This window comes from Colobus angolensis, unplaced genomic scaffold, assembly GCF_000951035.1.
Source record: "Colobus angolensis palliatus isolate OR3802 unplaced genomic scaffold, Cang.pa_1.0 Scaffold26, whole genome shotgun sequence".
Taxonomy (NCBI): Eukaryota; Metazoa; Chordata; class Mammalia; order Primates; family Cercopithecidae; genus Colobus; species Colobus angolensis.
In genome coordinates, this window is record NW_012115821.1 from 17,903,627 (window position 1) to 17,918,536 (window position 14,910).

Genomic DNA, 14,910 nt, shown 5'->3' on the forward strand with positions numbered 1-14,910 from the left:
CATTTTCACCACAAAGCAGATAAAGCTAGCACCTGGGAAACCAGTAACAATATATACACAGGTGTATTTCCTTTTATCAGATAGCTGTGTCCTCTGAACAATTAACCTGTAGATGGGTAGCTTTGTAACTCAACTTCTTTAGCTCTTTCATTTTCAACTACTAAAAAAGCAGCACATGTTCCTCATAAAATATTCAAACTGAACAGAAGGGTAGAAAGTGGTAAGTCAGCACTATTAATTTCCTGAACATCTCTCCAGAAATCTTCTGCATATACAACCACTTATATCCTCTCTCTCTCTCTCTGTCTCACACACACACACACACACACACACACACACACACACACATACACTCACACGGATTTTACTATGCATTTTCTTCTGCATCTTTGTCACTTTCTGGGCACCTCTGGGACCTTTGTCTTGAGCACAGGGAGTTCCAGCTCAGCAGAATCTCTTGGTCCCAGGAAACACCCATACCTTCTGAGACGTTCCATGATAAAAAGGATGCCATAATCAAATAAGAGCAAAAAGCTGATGCATCCAATTCAACGGCTTTTTATACAGTGGAAATTCATATTCCTTGAACATCTCAGGCACATAGTGGAATGCCATGAGTGGTAGATTCTCCAAGGCATCACCCTCCCTTATTTCATCCCAAAACATTTTGTGAAGGACTACTTACCAATAGCTTGTGTGGTGTGTTCTCTCCCATTGCCATATTCTCCACCTCTCACCCCACCCCAGCCCCTAGCTAAATTATTTCCTACCCATCCTTCAGATGGCAGCAGAGCCAAATGTCCTCTGCCCATGGCCACTTCCACCTTCCCAGTTCAGCCCAGGCTGAGCTGCTGTGGGATACACTCTGACTGTACCACAACCCTTTCCTCCACAGCATTTCCTCCGGGTACATCATATGCCCAGCTGTGTGCTGACTTCCCGCCAGCCTTCCCACTGACCAATAAGCTCCAAGAGGGCATGGGCAGAGTCTGCTCATCTCTCACCACACCTGCTCACACCCACGCAGCGTCTGGCATGCTAAGGTGCTCCACGAATATTTATTAAATCAATAGAAGGTGGCAGGGTCCCACAGAACCCAGCTTTGCAAATGCCATTCCAGTTGCTACAGTGGAGGAATTCACGTCTCCTAAACATGCTGCAGTGAACTTTCTGGCAAGGAGAAGAGCCTTTTTGCATTCTGAATCATCATCACCTCCTTACTCACTTCTCTTAGACATATTTTGGTATGGCAAGTTTGCAGGATTAAATGTGGAACTGTCTCATTCCCAACAGAAATATCCCCTATGTGTGAGCAGTTGGTATTCATTGGCATTCTGATGCAGAATTTGCCTCCCATTTTTAAAACGACTCTTTGCTGCAACATTATTTTCATAAAGGGAAGAAATTGGAAGTGTTTATGTAAAATAAGACTAGTTTTCATTTATGATGGATTTTCATATGCTTAGATGAAAATAGCACAATTTGACAAAAACAGGGCCTTCCATTTGCCGCACATATAAAGTGTGCATATAAACAGGCATGATGGCCGGGTGTGGTGGCTCATGCCTGTAATCTCAGCACTTTGAGAGGCCAAGGCGGGTGGATCACTTGAGGTCAGGAGTTCAAGACCAGCTTGGCCAACATGGTGTCTCTACTAAAAATACAAAATTTAGCTGGGTATGGTGATGTGCACCTGTAAACCCAGGTTTGGAGTTTACTTTGGAGGCTAATGCAGTAGAATCACTTGAACCTGGGAGGCAGAGGTTGCAATGACCTGAGATTGCACCACTGCACTCCAGCATAGGTGACAGAGCGAGACTCCATCTCAAAACAAACAAACAAAAAACAAAACAAAACAAAAAACAGGCATGACATAGCTAGCTGAAAATTCAGCCATCAGGATGGTGGAGATGCACAGTATAGAGAGGCAGTGTGGAGCCTGGGTGGTTCTAAAGCCAAAGCATTGGGCTTGCATGCTGATTGCCCACTTTGCTAGCCAAGTGACTCTGAGCAAGTCCCTAAGCCTCAGTTTTCTCACATCTAAAGTGGGAATTAATCATGGTTCCTGCTTCAATAAGTTGTGGGTAGGATTGCATTGTATGAGATCATATTGTGCCTGGAACATAGTAAGCACCATAAAAATGTTACCTGAAGGAAAAGAAACTGATGGAGGCATCAGTTGACTAACACACAGGTGAGTATCTCTAAGGTCAATGAGTAGATAGTGTGTTCTGGACAGAAGTTTCCATCAGCTTGGATTTGGGAAGAATAAAAGAGTGTAAAGAATGAAAAGATTGTCTTTATGTCCCTGGAAGCTATTGCTTCTAAACAGCTGAGGGCCCCCAGGTCCTTCTAAGAGCCCCCAACAAAAGGAAAGCAGAGCATTACTTGAAGTCTGATATGGTTTGGCTGTGTCCCCACCCAAATCTCATCTTGAATTCCCACATGTTGTGGGAGGGACCTGGAGGGAGGTAACTGAATCATGGGGCAGGTTTTTCCCATGCTGTGCTCGTGGTAGTGAATAACTCTCATGAGAGCTGACGGTTTTATAAGGAGGAGTTTCCCTGCACAAGCTCTCTCTTTGCCTGCTGCCATCCATTTAAGATGTGACTTGCTCCTCCTTGCCTTCCGCCATGATTGTGACGCCTCCCTAGCCATGTGGAACTATAAGTCCATTAAATCTCTTTTTCTTCCCAGTCTCAGGTATGTCTTTATCAGCAGTGTGAAAATGGACTAATACAAAGCCCTACAGCCTTTCATTGATACAGACACCAAGCTTCCTGGGAGCAAAGTGACCCAAGAAGTAGGGCATGGACACACAGAGGTTCACCACATCTGTGCATGATGAGCAGGTGGGTGGAGAGCAGGTGCAGGTATCAAAGACTGAGCCACCCGCCAGGGTGCTTATCGGCCTCTGACCCCGCAACTCTACCTCCACATTGTCCTCTCTTCACTGAATTCCTTGATGTACAACTGCCATGAATAAAAGGGTTTCCAAGGTGCAGGAGAAAAAGGAAGGCTACCTGGCCCAGGATCAGAGATATTCCCAGGCATAAGCCATGCCACTGTGAGGGACCCAGTGTCACTATCATCATTCTTATAACAATACTAACAATTGAGGCTCTCAGTAAACCTTTGTCACATAGTAGTCTGAAATGCTCAACATCTATTGTTTCATTGTATCTTCACAAAGCCCCCACGAGATAGGTGCTATCATTATCTTTGCACAGATAAGCAAGAAGCATGGTCTGAGCCTTTTGTGGGAGTAAGGTCAGAATAGAGGCAGCAAGGATATATTATATTCACACTCATACCACACACCCTGAGCAAGCCCGATAGATGGCCAGGGCACCTGGCTAGCATTCCTGAGGAGGCCTGAGAGCCATCTGAGACCATTTACTGGTCTCTACTGTGCTTCTTAAATCCTGGAAGTCTAGCCTGCATTTCCCTCAGCAAGGCAATCCCTTTCTCAAACAGGAGGACCTATGGCATATATAACTAACTGAGTCAGCCCAAGGACAGTGGCTCTTAATCTCCTTCCCCCACTGGAACACACTTGACTGCCACCACAGGCTGCAACACTTGCTGCTGCAATTTTCACGGTGCTGAAGGTGGCTCCACCCTTCTCCTTCCCAGACAAAACACAGAAAGCAAGTGCTTGATCGTGAAGTTATCATAGAAATGACCTTGAAACCTCTCTAAGCCATTTTTTAAAAATAAATCACCTACAAACTCCAGCTCCCTACTACTACTGTGACCTTTCACAAATGTCGGGGCACCAGGGTGAAATAAAACACTATTAGTAATCATTCCTGCTCTCCCATTGTCCTTTACTGCTCCTGGCACCACCTTTCAGAATTTCTCTAGCCTAGGTGCAGCTCCTATCCAACTGCAAGACTCCCTCTGGATTCCCATTCCTTTGAAAAAAGAGATTAAAAATACAAACACATTAGAAGATCCTGAAAGTAATTTCTTTATCAGGTATACATCTAAAATTACTGTCTTCAGAAACAAACAAGAATCAAAATTTAAATACAAGAAGAATTGACAGAACCAACACGCAGCTAAAACAACCATTTGTGATGGCCTGTAATAAGAGGATTCAGCTCAATTCAACGACATCCTTGGAAGCACTTTTCTATTCCAGGTTCTCTGCCATGGTCCCAAGGGAATGAAAAACACACAGCCCCTGCCCCCAAGTTCAAGGCAGGAGAGTGCAGTGAAAAAGAAACTGCTGAACAATGTGATGAATAATCTAACAGAAGGAGAGACAAAACCGTCACAGGGGGGCATAAATGAGGGGGCAGAGGATGGTTCTGGAGAGGAGGTCTAGGGCCAGAGGGAAAGGCACAGTAGCTGTGGAGCTGGGCTCTCAGGAAAGGACAGGTCTTTCCAGAATGGAGAAAGGACAGTACCCTCAGCAGGAGGTCAGAGCCTAAGCAAAGGTCTTCAGAGAGTCTGGAGTCCTGGGGTCTAGCATGACCAGGAAGAGGGGGAGTAGGGTAGCCAGGACAAGAGAGCAGTAAACCAGAGCTGGTTTGTAAGCATGTTTGCACTTCATTCTACAAACAGGGCTGAAGGGAAGGGGTCTGGGCTTGGGGATGAGCATCCCCTGCATGTTTTTGGCAGGGCAGTGAGGGTAATCCATCTAGTTTGCTGGGAGCTGAGTCTGTGTGAGGAATCAATATGTATCAAATGCCTCCGTGTGCCAGGTGTTCTGCTGGATGCTGCACCTTCACTTTCTTTAAAGCTCAAAATAACAATTTACATCTTACAGATGAAGAAACAGAGGCCCCAAGTGTGAAATGCTCTTTCTAGTCCACCAGGTTGATACTCATAGCATTGGATGCAAGTACAGGCCTGTCACTCTCTAAAGACTCCTTGACAGATCTGAGAAGAGCTCCATGGTAGACAAGAACAGAGATGATGGGGATGGCACAGGACAGTGGCCCAGGTGAAAAGGGGACCAGGAGACAGGAACAGCATTTCAGAGAGCCTTAGGCAGGAAGCATAAACTCTTTTCTCACTTGGATTTTGGGAAAGAATCACCTGTACCTAAAGTGATGCCTTTGAGCTTTGCCCGGGGTAACTTCCCTGGACCTGACTCTAGAACAGAGGCTGTGGAAGAATTGCCTTGGAGAATGGCGGTCTCCACTGCTGCCTATAACACATGGGGTCACTGTCAATGAGAGTCCTCACTGAAAGTCCTCACTACAGAGCATGGTTGTTGGTAAGTAATCCACTCATCCAACCATCCATCCATCTATCCATCCATCCACTCACCCATCTACCCTTCATCCATTCATCCATCCATTCATCCATCCATCCATCCATCCATCCATCCATCTACCTATCCATGTACCCATCTATCTATTCATCCATCCATCCATCCATGCACCTACTCATTCATCAAGTGCAACTTCCAGGCTAAACATAAGCCTAAGCGTAGGCCTGAGGGGCCACAAACGGCCACATCACACCTTCCTTCTACTAACACAACTGAGAAAATACAGACACAAACCTATGCACACACACATATACACCTCTGCAGACCTATGTTTATGTGCATGTGTGCCACATACACATGCAGAAGTATGGAGGCATTGCCAATAGAATTTGAACTCAGCCACTCAACTTGAGAATTTTAAGTCAGGGATAGTTATTTTGTAATATAAAAATATAATTTCCAAACTAGAAGAGAAAAACTATGAGTAGTTTGGGACGACAGCTGTGGAGTTACTTCAGTGGCACTATCTTGTATGTTTCTTATCAAATGCCTTAGTCCCATTATGCTCATATGCTGTAACAGGGGTTCCTGGAATCCAAACTATATCTTGGGAAAGTTTTCTGGGCCTTGCTGAGGACTGTAGGTACCAACAAACCATGCAGGAGGAGGTTCTTGAGTGTTATTTCTCCAGGTCCGGAGCAATGTGCTCTGGCGTAATTCCTCTGATCTTGACTCCCAATACCAAGTTATGGCCACATCACCATCACATTCCATTAGGGCTGGGAGACAACGAGGAAGCAAGATTGAAGCCTAATCCAAATGCTTCAGTTCAGAATCCCAAGAAGAAAATCCATTTCGAGTTGGAATTTGTTTCTGACATCCTGGGGTCAGTCAGTCTTGTCCACTTATGTGTGTGTGCTCGCTCTCTCCCTCTCTCTCTCTCTCTCTCACACACACACACACACACACACACACACACACGTGAAGGGAAAAGAAACAAAGGGAAAGGAAAAAATTTTAAACAGCTTTTTGTAAGGTTTATGAGCCTTCTTGCACATCAAATAGCTCTTGGAAAACAACATTTTAATGATTTCCGTGTAAACGAATCAGAAACATATGGATTAAATTTCCCTTAAAATATACACATGTAATTAAGGGGAAAAGTGCTTGGCAAAATGCATTTTGTGTTTTATCAAGCTCAACATTTGAAAAATAGGTTAAGACATCTGACAAATCCAAATTCAGCAACCCTGCCCATCCCTCCAGCAGCCTGTACACTCTGCTCCTAAGCAGGGGACCCAATCCCATCTCATCAGACTTTTGCTCTTTTCTTGGGCTTTTTAGAAGAACCTACTGGATTGCAACAGACAGATTGATTTCTCATGCTCTGCAGTGGTAGTTACGGGGCTTCCCTTTCCTGGAGCTCTTTACATTTTCAGGGGCTGGACCCTGAGCACAGTGTAGATTTGCAGCTCAGTTTTCCCAGCCTGACTGGGTGCCCTGCTGGGGTAGTCTAAAGGATGAAGGAGTGGTCTAGCCTGTGTCCTGTAATTCACACCTACTCTTCACCCCTGCTACTTCAGCCTACTTCTCCCGGATGTCCTCCGTTACCGGGGGAAGAAGAGGAATTGAGATTGGGTTACTTCCTATGTTTTTTCTTCCTCTGTGCAAGAACAAAGTGAAAAGAGTATTTCAATTGTAATCTATATTCATTACCTTACCTTGCAACAAGTATTTATTGAGCATCTACCATGTGCTGGGTATCATGCTGGTGTTCCCACCTTCATGGGGCTGATATGCTCACTGGAGCTTGCTCTCTAGGGCCCCAGGCCAAAGGGCTCTCACGTTAGCCATCCAGTCTTGGCCCATGTGCCATTCTTCTCTGGATTTTCTCCAAACCAGGCCCTGGACGCCTCCTCCCTCTCCCTCTTCTTCAGCGTGACTGGGAACCAGTATTCTTCAGTGGCTCTCTTCCTGGCAAAGCTGTCAGCCATATTTTACCTGTCACTGTCATGTTCATGACCACCTGATGGCTTCCACAGCCTCTCACCACCTGGCCAGCCCTCCCAGGCTCCATAACTGCCTTTCTGACTTCCACAAAGGAGCAGTTGTTCCCACTGTTGCTGCCACTTCAGCTGGGATCTGCTCAACTTGCCCCACTCCACAGCCCACTTGGACAACAAGCTCCCTCAGTCTTGGAGTTACAGTACCTACTCACCTGCTAAAGGCCCCCCTTCTAATGCCATCACCTGGGTGATTAGGTTTTAACATACAAATTTTGGAAGGACACAAACATTCAGACCACAGCACTTGAGTCCTGGATGGACACCATGTGCCATGCACCCCTCTAAGTATTTAATCCTCAGCACAACCCCCGAGGCAACTCACTATGATTGTCATCTCCAGCTTATGGATGAGGAAAACGAGGCACAGGTATTGTATGCAGTCACAGATGTGAGAGTGGGGCAACCCTGGGGGCAGTGGGTCCTTGTCAGGTTGGATCTGGGTGTGACTCTGGCTCCAGTCTCCCTCCATTCCCAGATGTTTCCAGGCCTTATTCTCTAGCTTTCCTGAAGAGTCTGTGGGCCACCCAGTCTCCTCTCAAAAAGTTTCTTTGCTATTTACATCAGCCAGGTTCTGTTTCTGTTGCTTATAAGAACCATGAAAACACCACAGCCCTGGATGACGTCTCCTAGCTCAGGAGACACAGGCGCCAGCGGTCTCCACGCCAATCAACATCTGGGAAAAACTCAACTGTAAAGAGCAAGGGCGGGGTAAAGAGGGCACAAGGCTGCATCTGCAGGGTCCTCTGCCCTCAGAGAACATGAAGTAGAGAAGGAAAGACTGCATGCTCTGCATTCACAAAACGGTGCATTACTAGAGCAGAGGAAAAAACAAAAGTCCCTTCCATCACACAAGACAAAAGGAATTAAGGAGGTTATATTTGAGCTGGTTTCTAAGAATGGGCATTAGGACAAGCAGGAAAGGAGGGACAGGGATAATAGGAATAAAAACAGTGAAATAAAATACAATGGAAGAAAGAGGAAGGTGTGTTCAGTGAACAAAAGCGGGGTCTCACCTGGGTGGACAGAGGTGGAAAGTGGAAATGAAGGAATAGGTTGAGAACACAGCATTTTCTTTCACACACATTCACATATTTACAAACACACATGCACAGACCTGCCCATATAGAGAAACATGCACATACATATAAGGTGTATGTGTATATGTACTTGTATGTGTGTGTGTATATATATAATGTGTATGTATATATATATATAAAAAATTCACAGCACTTCAGTCGAGAAAGTCCTTAAAAGAGTTCAGCTTTATCTGAATTCTCTGCCAGATCATCAGCAGTTCTCACAAAAGCATCCTGCCTCTTGCTTTACTCATAGAGGATATAGAGTCATTTACGGCTCTAAAGGTATCAGCCATTCATCTTCACAGTCTCCGAAATAGTAAGACTCACAGGCTGGGGATGCCAGAGCAGCCACTCAGCAAACATCTGCTGAAGGAGTTTCATAAAAAAAGCTGCTGCATCAGGCACCCTGAGGGCCCTGAGATGCATTTCTCAAGACTCTATGAATATGCCTCTTTGAGTTCCCATGGACACAGCTTGCCCACATCACCAACTTCGAAGCTGCAGTCTCTTTCAGTGCTCAAGAGAAAGGCGCCTCAGCCAAAGAGGAAAGCACGAACCTGCCTGAGCTGCCTAGTTGCCAGGCCCGCCCACAGAGGCAGAAAGCAGAGTGTAGAAAACAGAGTTTACCAGCTAGCTTCATCTAGGACTAAAAATGATACCCCAGAACATACATCACAGAAGCTTCTAGGCAAGTATCAAACCACTTTGTATATACCCACAGAAATCCAAGCAGCAAGGAGAGAATGACCTTGTATTGATTTTCTTTGTTGGGGGTAAGATTTCCAACCCCAAAACTGCACAGCCAGTGACCAATCTCTGAGCATTTGTTTTGAGTACATGTCATCAATAACTAGATCTGAGCTGGAGGGCCTTTTAAACATAAAATATATTTCTGCAGCTTGAAAAGAAAAAAAAAGGCTGTTAGGGGCTGGTTTGAATTAGGTAGAGCAGAGACAGGAATTTGCCTGAAATCCCTGCCTCTCCTCTGCCCTTGGGCAATGATTCACTGCCTGACTGAGACAAGACAGAAGACCTGGTTGACCCTGGTCCATGCCCTGCAGCCTGGCTGGGTGACAATGGACTGGGCAGAGGTGATGGGCAGATCCCAGGAGGGCTGCTGAGGATGACTTTGAATATCATTATCTATCTCCCATGGCTCAAGAAATCTGACTATCTCTGAAGATTCTGTCTAGGGATCATTACAAGCATGATTCTATAGCCTGTGTGACCAGCAGTGGTGCAGGTCCCTTACGTGTTACTACCATTAAAGGCACAATTATGCCTTGAAAGCTAGAGATGCAATTCAATCTCTATAATGGTGTTAATGGCTCAAGCAACCTCGAAGCAGCCATCATATTTTAAAAGATCATTCTGAATTGTTTTATGTCTGAAATTGCTCTGTAAAATCGTGTTAATTTTTCATCTTCAGTTGGCAATATACTTAATGCCAAGAAGATGGCTTTCTTCTGGCCACACTGCACAAAAAGGGACAGTTTCATTTAGGATTTCATCTGCTGACAGGATCATTCTGGAGAACTAAACTCCACTGAACGAAGCTGAGCTCAGCCCTCTACGTCTTGGTTCCATTTGTTTCTAAGGAAGAGTCCAAAGTAAAGAGTAGGGTAGAGGATATGGCCCAGTCCAGAGCGCTCTGGGATTTGTTTAGATTGGCATCACTTTCTCCAAGAGAAAAAGAGAAAAAAAGATGAACTGTGGTCCTGCCCATGTGAACAAGTAGACAGGTCCCATCCTTGGCACTCCCACTGCCCCCTGGCTGTCCACACTATGGCCAATATGTGATACATTGTGTTCTAATTATCTCATTATTTGTCTGTTCCCAAATGAACTGTGAACCCCTTGAGGGAGGGGCTGCATCTGATTCACCTTAGTATCCCCAGTAACTATCAGAACAGTTAATGAATAGGGTACTGCCTCCACTGACTCTTAAGGATGGATAACAGGTAAACCAGGGAAAGGAGACATTAGGTATCCAACCACAAAGAACACACACAGGAAAAATGTTTCAGAGACAGTTAGTTGGAATCTCTTTAATCACTGACCAAGCTCCTTAAATAGTGACTTAGAACATTTCAGAAGTGCAATTGGTATTCATGTTATTTTCCAATAAAAACGACAGCTAAAATACACTGTGCACTTTCTGTATGGTACTGCTGTACTAAGGGCTACACATACATCATTTTATATCCTCTCACTAACCCTCTGAGGGAGGCAGTATCATTATCCCTATTTCACAAATAGGGAAACTGAGGTTCAGAAAGGCTAAGTTGCTTGCTTCAGATCACACAGCCTACAAGAGGAAGAACAGGACTTAAACCCATAGTCCTTGCTCTTGACTACTGAGCTCTTGTGTATGATCTGGAAACTGGATGCTGTGATAGAAACTGGCCCCTGATATCTTTGAAACCTTGATGGGAAACAATGTGGCGCATTTTTTACTTTGAAGATCCCATGACTTTCTGGCTTATTTTTCTAGGAGGATAGTCCTTTGTTTAGAAGGTTTTTAGGTATGACCAAGCACAGCAAACTACTACTCAATAACAATAGGATAAAGATGCTGAAAACAACTTAAACCCTTTATAAACGTCATCCCATTCAGCCCTCACAACCACTCCCATGAGGTAGATATGATTATTATTCACATCGTAAGATGAGAAAATTCAGACCTAAAAAGATGGGGTGATATGCCCAAGGTCACAGCCAGAAAGAAGTAGAACACACTGTCTGACCAGAGTCCATCCGATGTCAGAGCCCAGTCCTTGGCCACTATAATCCCAACTGGAATCAGCGGATGGGAACTTTGGGAAAAATAAACTCTAAAGTTTGTGTGAAGACTGGATTTGGGGCACACAAACCTAGAAATGAGGAATTCTGTTAAGGTCCATGTTGCTTTCTACTCTGAGAAAAGACCGCAGCTGTTTCCATTGCACCCCTAGGAGCTCTCCAGTCCTTAAATGCCATTCCACAAATTGGAACAAGAAAACAAAGGTACCACATCAGGGGTCAGCAGACTACAGCCCGCAGGTTACATCCAGCCATCTATTTTTGTAGATAAATTTTACCGGAACACAGTCATGCCCACGATTTACATTTGGCTGCTTTTGTGCCTGAACAGCAGAGCTGAGTCGTTGCAACACAGACTCTATGGCTGGTAAAGCCTAAGATATTTACTATCTGGTCCTTTACAGAAACTGCCAACCCCTGGACTACATGTTAGAGAGCCTGATGTAAACAACCAGCCAGAGAAACAGCAAGCCCAGAAGCTCCAGGCAGAACAGGTACATGCTTCACCTCTCCAGTTGATACCTGACACACTCAGCTTATAACTGTGCTTTTCAAACAAATGAAACAAAACAAAACTATATCCCAAACCAGTCAGCCCCTGCTTCTCAACCCCCTGACTCTTCACCTTCTAAAAGGAGCAGCGGCTGGGAGTCTTACCTTTGTTGTACATGTTCGTTGGTACTTGGACGTCACTTAGACTGATGTTCACAGGCAAATTATTAAAATGGTCATTTGGGGCTAAGATGAATTCCTTTCCCAGCTCCAAAAAATTCCCGTCTTTGTCCCTTTCATTTATCAGCACAGCATTGAAGTATTCATACTGAAAGACAAAGTCAACAAATATTACATGTGGCTTAGGGAAGAGGGCTGTGAACTCACTTAGACCTGGGCACAGGCCATGTGCCATCCCCTACACTGTGGACCCTGATCTGCTCACATAATCTTTTTATGTCTTATGTACTGTCCATGGCTGCTTTTGCATAGGTGAGATAGCATTATATAAATATTTTCCAATGTCACTAAATATTCCTAGAAAACATAAATGTCAAGGGGCAACACAGTACTTCCTTATGTGCATATAGAGAAAACTGCCCTAAAAACGTTTTAATTCTTTAAATTTTGAAGAGAGACCCTGACTTTATGCAGCCTATATCAAGTTAAAGGAGGCTGAAAATCAACAACAACAAAATAACAGGTAAATATATGTCAGATCATCATGCTTGCTCTGGAAAAATAATACAGCAGGGTAAGGGGATTAGCAGCTTCAGAAGGACTGTGTGTTTACACATGGCATTTGAGAAGGTCTCACAGCAATGGCAACACTCCCATAGAGATTAAACAAGGGGAGAAATCCAGTGGTGTGAGCATCAGGGAAGCATCCAAGAAAGAATAGCAAGGGGAAAGCCCTCAAATGGGAGTGCGCTGGCATGATTTACAAATGGCTATATCATCATCATCTCACATATACAGAAGGCTTACTTTTGTCAGAAATTACTCTAAGTGCTTTTCATGTGTTAACTCCTTTGATTCACCTAACAATATTATGAGGTGGATTTTATGAGTATTCCTACTTCACAAATGAGGACACTTAGGAATAGAGAATTTATGCATCCTGCAAAAAATTACACAGCTGATAAGGAGAGCCAGAATTCAAATATAGGCAATCTATCTTGAGTCTGTGCTTAAATCTACTGCACAAGATGGCCGATGGCAGGTGTGGGTGGAATTAACAGAGCAGAACCTTAAAATAACTACAATTAATATGCTCCAGAGGCTACTGGAAAAAGTGGATAACATGCAAGAACAGATGGGTAATATAAGCAGGGAGGTGGATATTCTATGAAAGAATCAATGTGAAATGCTAGAAATCAAAAACATTATAACAGAAATGAAGAATACCTTTGCTGGTTCATTAGTAGACTGGACACAGTGAAGGAAATAATCATAGAGGATGAAGATGTGTCAAAAGAAACTCCCCAAAAAGAAACACAAAGAGAAGAGAAAATAAAAAGGGAACAGAATATCCAAGAATTGTGAGACAATCACAAAAGGTGTAACATATGTATAATGGGATACCAGACTGAGAAGAATGGAAACTGAAATATTTGAAATAATAATGGCTGAGTATTTTCCAAAATTAATGACAAAAATCAAGCTACAGATCAAGGAAGTTCAGAGAATACTGAACACAATTAATATTACAAAGATTTACATCTACACATATCGTATTCAAACTGTATAAAATCAAAGAAAAAGAGAAAATCTTGAAAGAAACCAGAAAGAGGGTGGGATAGTCTTACCTGTAGGGGAACAGGGATAACGATTACATCAGACTTCTCTTCAGAAGCCATGCAGGCAAGAAGAGAATGGAGTGAAACACTTAAAAAGTGTTCAAAGAAAGAATCATCGACCTAGAATTCTGTATCCCATGAAACTACCCTTCACAAGTAAAGGAGAAATAAAGACCTTCTCAGGCAAACAAAAATGAAGGAATCTGTTGCCAGTAAACTTGCATTGCAAGAATTGTTAGAAGTTCTTAAGAAAGAAGGAAAATGATATAGTTTAGGAATTGTCATCTGCAATAAGAAAGGAAGAGTGTTTGGCCAGGCACAGTGGCTCCCACTTGTAATCCCAGAACTTTGGGAAACCAAGGCAGGAGGATTGCTTGAGCCCAGGAGTTCAAGACCAGCCTGTGCAACATGGTAAAACTCTGTCTCTACAAAAAAAAAAAAAAAAAAATTTTTTGGGCAAATTAGTTGGGCGTGGCGGCACCCGCCTGTAGTCCCAGCTACTTAGCAGGCTGAACCAGGAGGATCACCAGAGCCTGAGTCATGATTGTTGTGCCAGTGCCCTCTAGCCTGGGTGACAGAGTGAGATGTGTCTTATAAAAAAAAAAAGTATTAGAGCAGGAATAAATGAAAGTAGATATTTTGTTATTCTTAACTAATCTAACATATAACAGCTTGTTCAAAATAATAATAGTAATACATTACTGCCTACGGACAAGTGAAATGAATAATAGCAGTGTTATAAGAAACTGGAGGGAGGAATATGGAATACTCTGTACTATGATTTGAATGTGTTCCCTCCAAAATTCAGGTGTTCCAATGTGACCATAGTAAGTGGTGTGGTCATTAAGAGATGAATAGGCCATGAGGGCTCCTCCCTCATGAATAGGATTAGATGTCCTTATAAAAGGGATTGAGACAGAAGGTCTGTCCCTTTTGCCATTCTGTCTTCTACCAGGTGAGGAATCAATACTCTTCCCTTCAAGAGGATACAGTATCAGTGCACCATATTGGAAGCAGAGCAGCCCACACCAGACACCAAACACGCCAGCACCTTGATCTTGGGCTTTCCAGCATCCAGAATTGTGAGAAAATTAATTTCTTTTCTTTATAAATTAAGAAGAATTTATAAAGTCTCAGGTATTCTGTTGTAGCAGCACAAATGGGCCAAGACACTCAGTTATAAGATACCTGCACTACACATGAAGTAGTGTACGGTTATTTGAAGTGAACTTAAATAAGTTGTAAATGCATACTGCAAACTTTGTAAGGCAACTACTGAAATAACTGTAAAAGGAAGCATAATTTATATGCTAAGAGAGGAGAGAAAATTAAGTCACATAATATGTTCAATTAAAACTAGAGAAGGCAGAAAAAGAGTAGAAGAAAGAAAAGTAAGAGAGGGAGGGAGGGAGGGAGGGAAGGAGGGAGAGAAGGAAGGAAGGAAG

General features: G+C 43.6%; 1 protein-coding gene across 1 annotated transcript in view; it reads right to left on the reverse strand.

Moving 5' to 3' along the window:
- The window catches only part of CACNA2D3 (calcium channel, voltage-dependent, alpha 2/delta subunit 3), a gene marked incomplete at its 5' end in the record, with an annotated part of 947,927 nt that overhangs the window by 557,134 nt on the left and 375,883 nt on the right, over positions 1 to 14,910 (reverse strand). The window contains one exon of the mRNA XM_011947304.1: positions 11,832 to 11,994. Coding sequence (XP_011802694.1) covers positions 11,832 to 11,994 — 163 coding nt within the window. The remainder of the gene's footprint in view (positions 1 to 11,831; positions 11,995 to 14,910) is intronic.